Genomic DNA, 11907 nt, shown 5'->3' with positions numbered 1-11907 from the left:
AACCCCAAGCATGAAATAAAGGAATTGTCTGCAGATTTCTGAGATAGGATTGTCAAATAAATTGAGAAACAAATAATGGGATGGGTCCAGAAACATTTCTGGTGCTTAAAGGTCCCACTGAACTCAGTGGCCTCAATTACTGGCAGTAGGAAAATGGCAGACTAGTCAGGATAGAGAAAAAATGTGAATGCACCAATGTCCAGAGACATCCTGAATGAAAACTTGCATCCTGACCTCAGACTGGGGAGACGGTTCATTTCTTAGCAGGACAACAACCCAAAGCACATGGTCAAGATCGTTGAGGAATGGCTTCAGAATCCAGATTCCAGACTTAAATCTGATTGAACATCTGTGGAGAGATCTGAAAATGGCTGCACAGACGTCTCCATCCAACCAGATGGAGGTGGAGAAGAACTGCAAAGAATGGAACAAACTGCCAAATGACAGCTTGTGGCAGCATATTGAAAAAGACTTGATACTTGAATTTTCACCAAAGGTGGATCAACAAAGTATTAAGCAAAGGTTGTAAATGCTTAAGTAAATGTTAGGACTGAACATTGAGCCCAGGCGTATCTGATTTCCATTTATCCTTAGATACCTCTGCAACCTGGTTTGAATCTGAAAAATGTCACAATTGACAGTGCACGTCACAGCAGGTGATTAAGTAATTGTGTCAAAGGAATTCTCTGTAGAGCGAGAAGACCAGCGTTGGTCTTGTCAACCATTTAATGTCCCCAAAAGCCCTGTGGTTTTCAATGCGTCAAAGTGGAAGACATCTGGATCACTCAGGACCCTCATTAGCGCTGCACACCTGTCCGAAGTCATCAGTGGAGTGTGAAGAAATTGTCTTCACTGGCCTTGAAAATGCTTAAGCATATACAGATGCACATACTTCACTACTTAGACCTAGACTGTTGAAAAAGACTCCAGGTTACACTGAACCAATCATTCTGTGTTTGACACACCAGAGAAAATCCAAATACAATCCTTAGCACTACAAAGTTATGAAAAACTGTAGATGCATATCAATACATGTCAATGTGATGCTCTTTAAAGTTATGGCCTTGTTCTTTTAGCTGAGCTTTGAAGTTTGAGGTAGGAGTGTGGGAAGTGTAACTGCTGAGGTCCAAACCTCATTCCCAAATAAAAGCAACACCACAGGCTAAATGTTGAACCCAAAAATGAAGACCTTTTTAAAGGTAGATGTCTGATAAATCAACCCCGATTTCCTTCATTTTAGAGATTGATGATTAGCTGATACTTGCATGTGAAGCCAATCTTATCCACCGATCTTATCTATCTTGGCAAATGTCTAAAAGTCATCCACTGTCCTCTAATCCTGTTATAATCTGCTGTGAGAGAGGTTTGACTGACAGACCCACCCACCATGTCAAGACTGGAGTTAAAAATAATCACTCCACTGTCTCAACATATTTTTTTTTTTACCGATTCTGGCTGCTCAATTACTTTTAGATTAAGTGACAGCAGCTAAGCTTACAGAATTCCTTCAATGGTCCGTCATTTGTTCTAAGAGGGATTGAGTTTAAACAGTTAAACTGATGTGGACACAAGCATTTTCAGTCACCTCTGAAGAAAACTGTCCTCTGTGCATCTTGAGTGTGTTCACACCTATATATAGCATACCATGGACATGAGTGCCATGTGTGAGCAGGGACAAGATTGAAGGAAAAGTTACAGGTCTTCATGTTTCACACCGCTGGATCATAAACAGTGGAGCTTCAAAATGCAAAAAGAAAAAACTAGCAGAAGAGACATTGTGAAAATTGTATTGAAAACCTCTGTTAAACTCAATCAGCTGATCAAAAGATGATCAGCACCTGGAAGAAGTCATGTGTCAGACGGGCTTTATGAACTTCAGCTTTGTACTTTTGAAAGACCCAGCCATCACAGCACAAAGTGCAATATGAAACTCCTATCACATAACGGATGCTGTTATGTGGCCTCCCAGAAACCAAGTAGTAGGCAGTTTATTTGAGAAAAATCAGTTAATATATCAACAAAGAGTCGTCCTAACGGCTTATACTTGACTCAGTGTTATCTTACTGATTCAGACAGGAAACAGCACACAAATAAAGACTTCCACAAGCTTCATCTGACATGCCAAAATCGGATCTCATTGATGTAGACACGTGACGAAAATTGCATAATTTTGCTCGCAGAGAAGCATCCGCCTGCCAAACTCGACACCAGTTGAATTATTTAGTCACAGCTCCATCTGAAATGTTGTGTGATTGGTCAGAAGTCTGTTGTTTTATGTGGAAATGCACTTAAAATTAAGTCCAAAATGTTCTATTTTGGTTTCATCAGACCAGATAATGATAATTATTCTCGTCTGTCAGTTCCTAAGGTTTCTAGAAATTTGAAGCTGTGCCTAAGTAAGCATTAGGTTGTGGGTTACAACTATGACTGAGGCTTTTTATTTCCTGATGTAGTAAAATAATCTGGATGATCATAAATGGTGAATCATTTACCAACTAATTGCATTTATCTAAATTTAAATCAGACTCATTAAAAGATTTATTTTATCTGTAAAGATCTGTCTAAAGGGTAAATTCATTGTTAGAGAGGCTGAATTTCCTAGATTATTGAAAGAGAATGAGGAATAGACTATATTATATTTGTTTTCAGAACCACAACATTAACACTACAAGTGAAAATTACCTGAAAATTATATTACATCCAATCAGTAGTTAGCCTTAGAGTAATTGCAGTCTTTCAGGTATGTAAAGACCCATGAAAAACAAGCATGAAACCTAACTTTCTTTAGGTTGATTTATCGTTGTTACAGAAACATCAGCTAATGGCCCACTCTCTGACATGGCTACACTCTGCCAGGTGCGACAGGTTGTCCTTCTGCTACTCTGCTCATGAAAGGATCAACAATGACAGATGCCGATACCAGAGCTAAACAGAAACCCCCACTCAAATATTTCTGAATAACCGTAATCACAGTTTTGCTTACACCAACAAGTCATACTCAGCCTGTAAAAAACAAAAGCTGTAAAGACGGATAGGAAAGCAAAAACAAAAAAGATGAAGACATGAATGCAATGGACCCCACATTGTGCGGCCGCATTTCTCAGCTTTGAAAAACAACAGTGTACTCAGGTTTACACTAAAGCAGGGGGATGAGCAGCTGGTGTTAATCACTAGTTTGAAATTCAGACGTAAAAGGGGGAGAGGAGGAGGAAGGGGTCTGCGCGTCGTACCCACATAAACCTCATGCTATGCTTCATCTTGGGTTTGAGGGACTGCTAGCCCCGACGCACACCTCCTCCTCTGTTCTGCAACCTTCTGTGGCTCATTACTTTGCTTCAAATATTTTGTCTGGAAAGGAACTAATCAATTTCCTAATGCTAGGGGCGTCTATGTTCGTCATCAGGGGGTTTCAGGTGGCGTGAGTCCTGGTTGCAATGCTGCGCTGGCAGTGACAGAATAACAGAGGATAAGAGAGAGCTAAACAAGAAAGCCACTGGGGGCTGCAGCAACACTTTGTGACAGAGTAAAAATTCACACATGGTACTATTAAAAGTGTTTTAAAAACAATCTGGCTTTATTTTCTCACACAAGAGCTCTCTCTCTTTTTTAAGGTCTTTCTTGAAGCAGGAAACCAGATACACTATTTAAGATTGATTGAACACTCTAAATCCAACTTAAATATATTATTTAGTCATAGCAGAATAGAGAGGACAGTTTAGGATTAAGTTACATTAGTTCTGGAAGGTATGCTCATGTGTTGATCTGTCAGATATTCAAGATATTGAGCCTAAGATGCACCAGAACGAGAATAATAAAAATACTTTATAGTTTATCAATATGGATTCAGGAGTTATGCATAAAATGCCTTTAGTGGTTCGCACACAGTAAAAGAATGTCTGCATAACGAAAAACTCTGCTGTGGCTTTTATCAGGAATTAATAGCCAGGTGTTGCTAATAAAACCCATTTGATTAATGAAGTGTGGTTATCTTTAGAAAAGTCAGAGTTTTAGGACTTTTCTGTATAGTTTATTGTGTTCTTTATGTTTTTGTACAATGAATAAGAAGAGACATTAGCAACAATTTTAGAGAAGCAACTTTTGCAGCTCACTCTAGATGAAGGCTTACACGATACATCGTACAATATGCACTATAAATCGGCATTAACATTGCTATCTGTCAATGTTAATCATTTTTTTAATATGTCGCTATTGGTCCGATATATTAAAAACCAATGTTTATTTTCAACTTATTGTGGTTTGCATTTCTTAAGGGGTTGGAGAGGAACGTTGGGTCATGTGATAGTGATGCAGAACTGGATTATGGGGTTTTTAACAGAAGCAATTAAGCAATATCAGTGATGTGGTATTTTATTAATGATATTAAAAGGGTAGTGAAATATGTATGATAGAAATATCGGTAAATACTGTTTATAGGCTGTAACAGAAGTATTACTATCGGATGTGAAATTTTCATATTGGTGCATCCCTAATTAAACGGCAATTTCCAGATAACTTCAAATATGTACAATTAAAAAACACATTGATCATTTGAGAATAATGGTTTTGTAGCAACTCTTTTAGGTTTCAATTAATATGATAAATTTCAAAATTCATAATATTAGAAGAAAATTACTAAACAAGTATGGCTGGTTTGGAAACCCTCACTTCTCTAGAAAATATAGCAATATGATTTTGTTTTGAATGAGTAAAAACAAATGAATGGTTTTTAAAAGTTTTGTCATGAGAACCTTATACCAACTGTCAAGGTGTAATAAGTGCAGCACATAATAATAACCAATAATACTTGAAATACACATATTAATTTGTGATATTGATAACTGTACTATCACAATTATGATATTACTATTAGTAAAAGTGGTGTTTACATCAAAATAAAAAATATTCTGAGTGACAGCAAACAGTCTGGCAGTCTTCTTTATGTCAGCTTATTTAATGCAGGCCAGTTGTGACTGACGCAAAAACTGAAAACCTTTTAGAAATATTCCCCAGCCTAAACACTCGGCCCAGCCAAAACTTTTAGCCTTTTGCCTTTTCTCCATAATTTGTATGCTGTCACACATATATTGTATATTGTAGCATCAAGATTATGTATTTTGATTTTGTAATGACCTAGTTCCCTCTAATGAGCAAAAACATTAAAAGCCAGTTTGTAAAACATTCCTGCCCACTCTTTATAGTCCGTGTTTGTGTGTCTGTCTGGGACCCTCCTGTTCAAGCACATGCCATAACAGGACATTCCAAACAAAACACACTGATACAAACACACTGTATAGAGTACAGTGGTGCATAATGCTACCACATGGCAGCTAAACATCACAAGAACCATCAAAGGAAATCTGATCCAGCACCTCTGTTTTTTTGGTCCTGTATGAGGTCTGAAGTGGCTTTATTTAAACTTCAAAAGGGTTACGACTGTACATACCGTGTTGAAATTTGCCAAATATTTTGACATTTAAACAAATTTCACCCCTCACCTGTCCACCATGTTGGGATCGGCGGACCTGGACAGCAGAAGCTCGACGCAATGTCCTATTTTGTCTTCACTGCTAGAGGCAGTACAACTGGCCATAAGCACAGTCCAGCAATCTGTTAAGAAAAACATTTTCAATTTAATATATTAAGAAAAGTAAACTAGGTCAAAAGCAAACTGGTGGCAAAAAAAGAAAATCCTGTCCATTGGCATCATATTGGGCTTTAAATCAACCCTTTAATGTTATGCCTCTAAGATGTAATAACTGAGATAAAATGCTAAGATAAACAAGTGTGACATAAAACCAAGTAGATAAATTCATTACAATAACCCTGAGTGGTGTAAGCAAACAATGAATTAGGATTTCTATACTGGAGGGGAGACAATGGAGTCAAGTTGGGCAATATCTATGAAAGTATAGAAATAATGCTAAATCAGAGATTTGCAGTGATTTTTGAGGGTAAAACCAGAGCTAAGGGTTGTCCCAAGGCTTAGAATAGATTTTACTAAATCAGCAAAGGTCAAAGAAAGTCTTTTATACTTCAGGGTTTCCCTCAGTATATTGTCAGCCTGGCAGGCTACCAGGTTTTACTTGCGCCCTGTGAAGCTAAGAATTGTTTGTTTATTTAGGTTTTCCTAATGTATGGCTTTTTAAAGACTTTTAGTAGGTGTGTACATATTGTTAATAATATCTACCAATAACGCATAACTACCTAATGGTATTTTCAACTCTAAACATTTTTTAAGCCGAAAACACAGAGGGCCGCTTGACGACTGTCCCTAGAACTCCTACCACCGGCCTTAGCAAGTCTTCTGCTAAACCCTTTTCAGTTGTTCTTTCTTGTGCAAAGATAGTCATTTCAGTTTTTCTTCATTTAATTGAAACAAGCAAACGGAAGGTCAATAATGTAATGCAGACTTATATTTAAAGTCACAGAATGAATCAACCTCCTGGAGCAAGACAGGGTCCTCATTACCGAGTAAAGGAACTCAGAAACTAAACGTTCTGTATCTCATTCTGGATGAAATATCAGGTGTGATGTTATAAAGTAATAAGTCCTTTTATCTAAAATGGGACCAGGCATTTTAAAGGATTTATAGGCATGTGAATCAGAAGTAACTACATCATTGTTTTTGATTTTCAGATTAACGAGCAGACAGTTAAGTGAATTCAGCACAACAAAAATGCAGTTTCTCCTGGAGGTACCTGTCAGCACCTCGACTGCTACATGTTAAATAACTTGTAGGTTTTTAACAACTTGTTAATACTTAATACATTTATTAACATTAAAAATTATGCATAACTTGTGAGCGCATGCATGTGAGCACATGCTTTCATATTAGAGATGAAAGCAACCTCTAAATATGACAGATAATAGTCCTTTGCTGATGTTTAAATTGACTTTTGCTGAGAAGGACAATCTAGGGAGTCCCATGGTTTCACTTCAACCAAACAGAAGATTCACTTCTAACTTAGTGTTGGTTGATGTCATTCAGGGAAGTGCATAGTCCGATGTCAGGGCTTTTGATGTCCTCATGGTAGGAGAAAGGACCAGCTATCCCACAAATTAGGATGTTCGAAATGTTCTTAAAATGATTTACAGCAGCTGACAAAGTTATTTAGGAATCAAACTTCATCTTGATGTTTAAATCAGTGGAGGTTGTTAAGACACCAGCAAACGCCACAACTTTCCCACACAAAGCTTCCAGTAGGGTACAAAGTATTTACCACAATGTTGGAGGCTTCCAACAGGAGAAATGCCTGAAACATACTGCACACATTGCTCAGGGAATGGTGTGTATAACAGGTCAAACAGCAAATCCTACATGTAAGCTTTGATCAGGAAGAGATTTTTTTTACACCCATGCTCCAAATTTCACTAAAGCATTTACAGAAAGGTAGATGAGATTTTAAAAATTGTGAACAATGAGTGTGTAATAAAACACCTTACAAAATGAAGGGTAGTTTTTAACCCTTCAAGGGTTTTTAACCCTTCACATAGGGGTCACATAGACCCCTATGTGACAACAATAGGGGTCTATTGTTGTCACATAGACCCCTCATTAAGAGGGGTCTATGTGACAACAAGAGTTGAAAGTGGAATTTAAGTGTTAGCACTTCCGAGAGAAAATAGGATTCACTTGTACAGAACTCTGTCACAGAACCAATGCCAACCAATTAAGCCCCATTAAAACAGATCAATGGCTGATAGTCCAGGAGTCAGACAAAATCTCACTGCAATAAAAGCCAATCCAGAAACAAAGGCCAAGTGTCCCAGGTTATTGGCAAATGCTCTAACTCTACAAATACATGAATTCAAAATTAAAATTGTAAGCATACACTCAGCTAAGTCTACAAATGTATGTCCAATTAGATTTTAAATGAGTACAAATTTTCTTTGCAAAATGCATTTTATTTAGATAAAAGGAGACGAGGATGGTTAACTGACTTCTGGGCTGTTCTTATCTTTCAATGATATGCAACAAGTCTGCCTTCAGTTTCTTCTAAATGTGGACTAGACTCCAGCACGTGAGCCTACATCTGTGTGTAGATTCCTGTGTCTTTGCCGCTGTGTATGTTTGGCTCTATATCTGTTTGTGAATGTATTTACATTTTGAGCGTGTTGGTGTAAACTAGTCTGTCTAGCTTGCGTCTGACAAGAGCTGGAGTAAATAAATCTGCAGCCTGACAACCGGTGAGAAGGTAGGACGGCAGCGTGGTGACCGTTATCAATCACGCCCGCATTCCTGTAGGCCTCACAGCTTGGACTAACGCCATGATGACGTCACCACGCGTCATCCTCTTGTTTAATTGTTTCCTTCACCTGTCTCAAAGTACGACATGCGAAGACCATGTGAAATCAGTCACATGGTATAACTCTGTCTGTGAGACAGATTTTACTGTGAACTCATTTATTTCAGCTATCAATATATCAGTGCATATTATTTGTTGAAGCTTATAACTTTACTCCGGAGGAAGTTGGCAGCTCTGTGAAGGTTCCCAGTTAACACATTAAAGATACAAAGGAAGACATGGAATAGTGCAAATGGCATTTCATATATTTGCCACTATTCTAACTGACAAGCATCAAACATTCTGACATCGTAGATAGGCCAAATTTTTCTATGTGATAAATTGTGATAAAAAAGGTAATGTCCCTTTGAGACTAGCATTTCCTACTATTATCTATGGAGGGCGGACCGACCCCTTAAGAAGATCACCACATATATTAATTGTCGGTGTTCACCGTTAATGTTACTGATCTTTCTTAGCCTTTCTAACGTCGTGAGCTATTTTTGTCACTACATGGTCGCTTGTGTACGTGATGCACACATTGAACTGAGCGTGTGCACACCAAGCAACACAGCTTACTCGACTTGTGCGAACTCATTGCAAATTCTCAAAAGTGTCGGCGTCAAAATTGACAAAATCTGAACAAAAACATGCGGTTGTACTCTGTTGAAAGGTGCTGGCTCCACTGGTTAAGTGATTTACCATGGTCATTCGGTTTGGATCGGCTTTTAAACAAATATTTAAACTTGCCATCGAACCAAAAATGACATTTGGCTTTCCAGTAGACCACTGCCTAATCATTATGCTGCTTTTACAGTTCAGTATTCACAGATTTTTCTGTGGAACGCGACTCCAAATTATTCACAGAAGATCTACACATCCACAGATTTTGTCGTAAATTTTACTCCTCAGACATTTTCCAGAACACAGTAGGTACCTGCACCTTTTCCCGACACTACTTTATTTTATATCTTTCTTTTTTTCAATGTTATTTTTCATGTCCAAGTTTACGGCATGAGGCTTGAAGTTAATAAAAGTGGCTCCATGACGCTTTAAATTTGCCTCATATGGGTTTGATTTTGACCTGACTTTGTTCTTTTTAATGTCTGTCCCATATTTGTATGACATTAAGGGGAGTACCAACATTTGTTTTTTTCCACTTAAAGCACTGGGCAGTTACAAGCATTTCTAGAAGTGTTGCTCATGGATTTTTAGCTAATTGCATATATGGCAACACTCCATATATGGTAGGGATGAACATATGTATTTGTTTGTTTTTCTAATGCACATCTTGTACAAATTTATCAAAACTTACATGTGTTTTCATTTATCCCATCCTATTCATTTATATTTGTAGTGAAAACAAACCAAGTGGGAGAACACTTTAAGGATCTAGATCTGGGTTAGGCTACTCAAATGATTGGAAATTAATACAATGTCCCAATAAAGGCAGATCTAAACATTGTGTGCTTAATAACTTCAAACTAAAGGCTTATCTTTCCCAGACTCACCATAATTCTGCACATGCCTTCAATTTTACCTTCTTTGAGATGAGAGTGCAATGTGCATCAACTAAAAACAACTCAGGGGATTAGCAGAGTGTTTCTCCAAATGTTCTCCTTTGGCGTCACAACCTTTAAGTAATGGCAGATGGGAGAATTGATACACTGGTCTGACTGGTTGTCTGGTGCTCAGCAATAGCAGTTGGAGTAATTTAAAAAGAATCTGCCCAAGGCAATGACAACTGGACTTTGATGCAACAGAGATCATCAGAAAGGTGAAGAGGTATGGCATTTATTAAAACTCAAATAGCACTTCCTTAATTTGATTTCGGATGGCATCTTAACAGAATTGACTTTTAAGATGTATTCAGTACAAAAGTCAGTCACCATAACTGCCAATTTATTGAAAGTGAAATAAATTGATATGAATTGGCTGCTATGATTAAACTGAGAGTAATATTAATAAAAAGAAAAATATCTTCTTTAAGGCCCCCAGTTTATAATTTGAAAACAAAGTAAATGAAAAATAGGAAAAGGACTGAAATACCTACTTAAAGATTGAACAAAGCCACTAAACTAACAAACAAGCCAACCTAAGTTAACTGTTTAAACTCAGCTGCAGTAAAAAGCAAAAAATATGGTGGCTGTTTAGTTTCAGCTGATAACAAAGCGGTGTTACTTTGACTTGCTTAGAGTAGTTGCATTTATTAACCAGAAACCGTCCCATACAAGATGGAAGTGAAGGCTCAATAGCTGAGAAAACAGTCTAAGTAAAATTTTTATACAGTTAAGACAATGCAGCTCCATGCATAGAGGGCATTGAATCAAAACAGTAAACTTTAATGCCAAGTTCATGCATTCAGGTAGCCACATGGAAATCTGTTACTAATCAAACATTTCTGCTGTACATGAACTGCAATGGAAATCTCAAACTTGGGGCTACATGTGCCATTTAAAGACCAGCTGATATTAATATACTGTCTCATGACATTTTGATTAAACTGTTGTTTATCCCAGTTGACCCTCCATACCCTAATTTATCTGAACCTTACATATTTAAAAGAAAGGTATATTTTAAAAACGGGTTGATACATATACCTAGACTCTCACCTAAGAGAAAGAGCAACTTAGTTGAATGTCCGTTAGAATTTCTCCTAAATGTGGCTCAGAAAACAGATTCAACAGCAAAAGAGATGTTTTTTCCATTCACCTCCATTTTATAGGAACTGGTTAAACTTGCCGACAATGAGATAATTCTATCCCACTTCATGGTATCAATACTTTATTTTACCAACTTTTTTATTCAATTACTCGATCAATCATCAGAATAATCAATAGAATACTCGGTTACTGAAATAATCGTTTACAACAGCCCTACTGCAAACATGCAGAAATTAGGTTTTGAAGTCCAGAAATGAAACTTTAAAGAGGCAGTGTTATGTAAAACCTAATTTCTTGAGTTTTGCATCATGTTATAATGTTATTCCCGCATTAAAAAATACCCATAGTGTTGCCTTGATTCTTTCATGCCGGTTTGAGAAATCCTTCAATCTCCCATGGTGTGCAAAACACCTGGGTAGACCTACAGTCTTCTACATGCATCTCCTTCTCTGAGCTGCAGTTCCCAAGCTTCCAAGGTTCCGCATTACAAAGCAGCCCTCCCACACGTCTTTGCCATTCAGCTCCTTCAGACTAGCTAGAACCAATTAGCAAACACCTGGTGGAACTACAAATCTGCTGAGCTCTTTAAAGGAGCTCAGCAGATTAGACTGCAACGCTGATAAAAGGGTTAATAATAGGGATGCTCCAATCAGGTTTTCTGCTGCTGATTCTGATACCGATCACCAATGAGGCCGATCTCTGCCGATCACCGATTTTTGCCGATCATCTGGATTGACTGTTAATTTTTTGCTTTAGGTAGTGATCTGACAAAATTAAAAAATTATCTGGCAATAAATTAACCTAATTTAGGCATAAAATGCAAAATACTTGCAGGCACAATACAGCAGCTATTCAGACAAAAGGACAACTGAAAAACCTGCAGTCAGTAAAATAATATTTAATACTAAGGCTCTCAGTACCATAAATTATTAGTCAAATAAATATGCCTATATCAAATA

The 11907-nt window shown here is 37.5% G+C and overlaps 1 protein-coding gene across 1 annotated transcript in view; it reads right to left on the bottom strand.

Moving 5' to 3' along the window:
* asz1 (ankyrin repeat, SAM and basic leucine zipper domain containing 1) overlaps window positions 1-11907 on the bottom strand; it is a 47099-nt gene that overhangs the window by 30943 nt on the left and 4249 nt on the right. The window contains exon 4 of the mRNA XM_007568530.2: window positions 5496-5607. Coding sequence (XP_007568592.1) covers window positions 5496-5607 — 112 coding nt within the window. The remainder of the gene's footprint in view (window positions 1-5495; window positions 5608-11907) is intronic.

The sequence above is a fragment of the Poecilia formosa genome, unplaced genomic scaffold, assembly GCF_000485575.1.
Source record: "Poecilia formosa unplaced genomic scaffold, Poecilia_formosa-5.1.2 Scaffold224, whole genome shotgun sequence".
In the NCBI taxonomy this organism is placed as follows: Eukaryota; Metazoa; Chordata; class Actinopteri; order Cyprinodontiformes; family Poeciliidae; genus Poecilia; species Poecilia formosa.
This window is presented reverse-complemented; position numbering and strand designations above follow the sequence as displayed.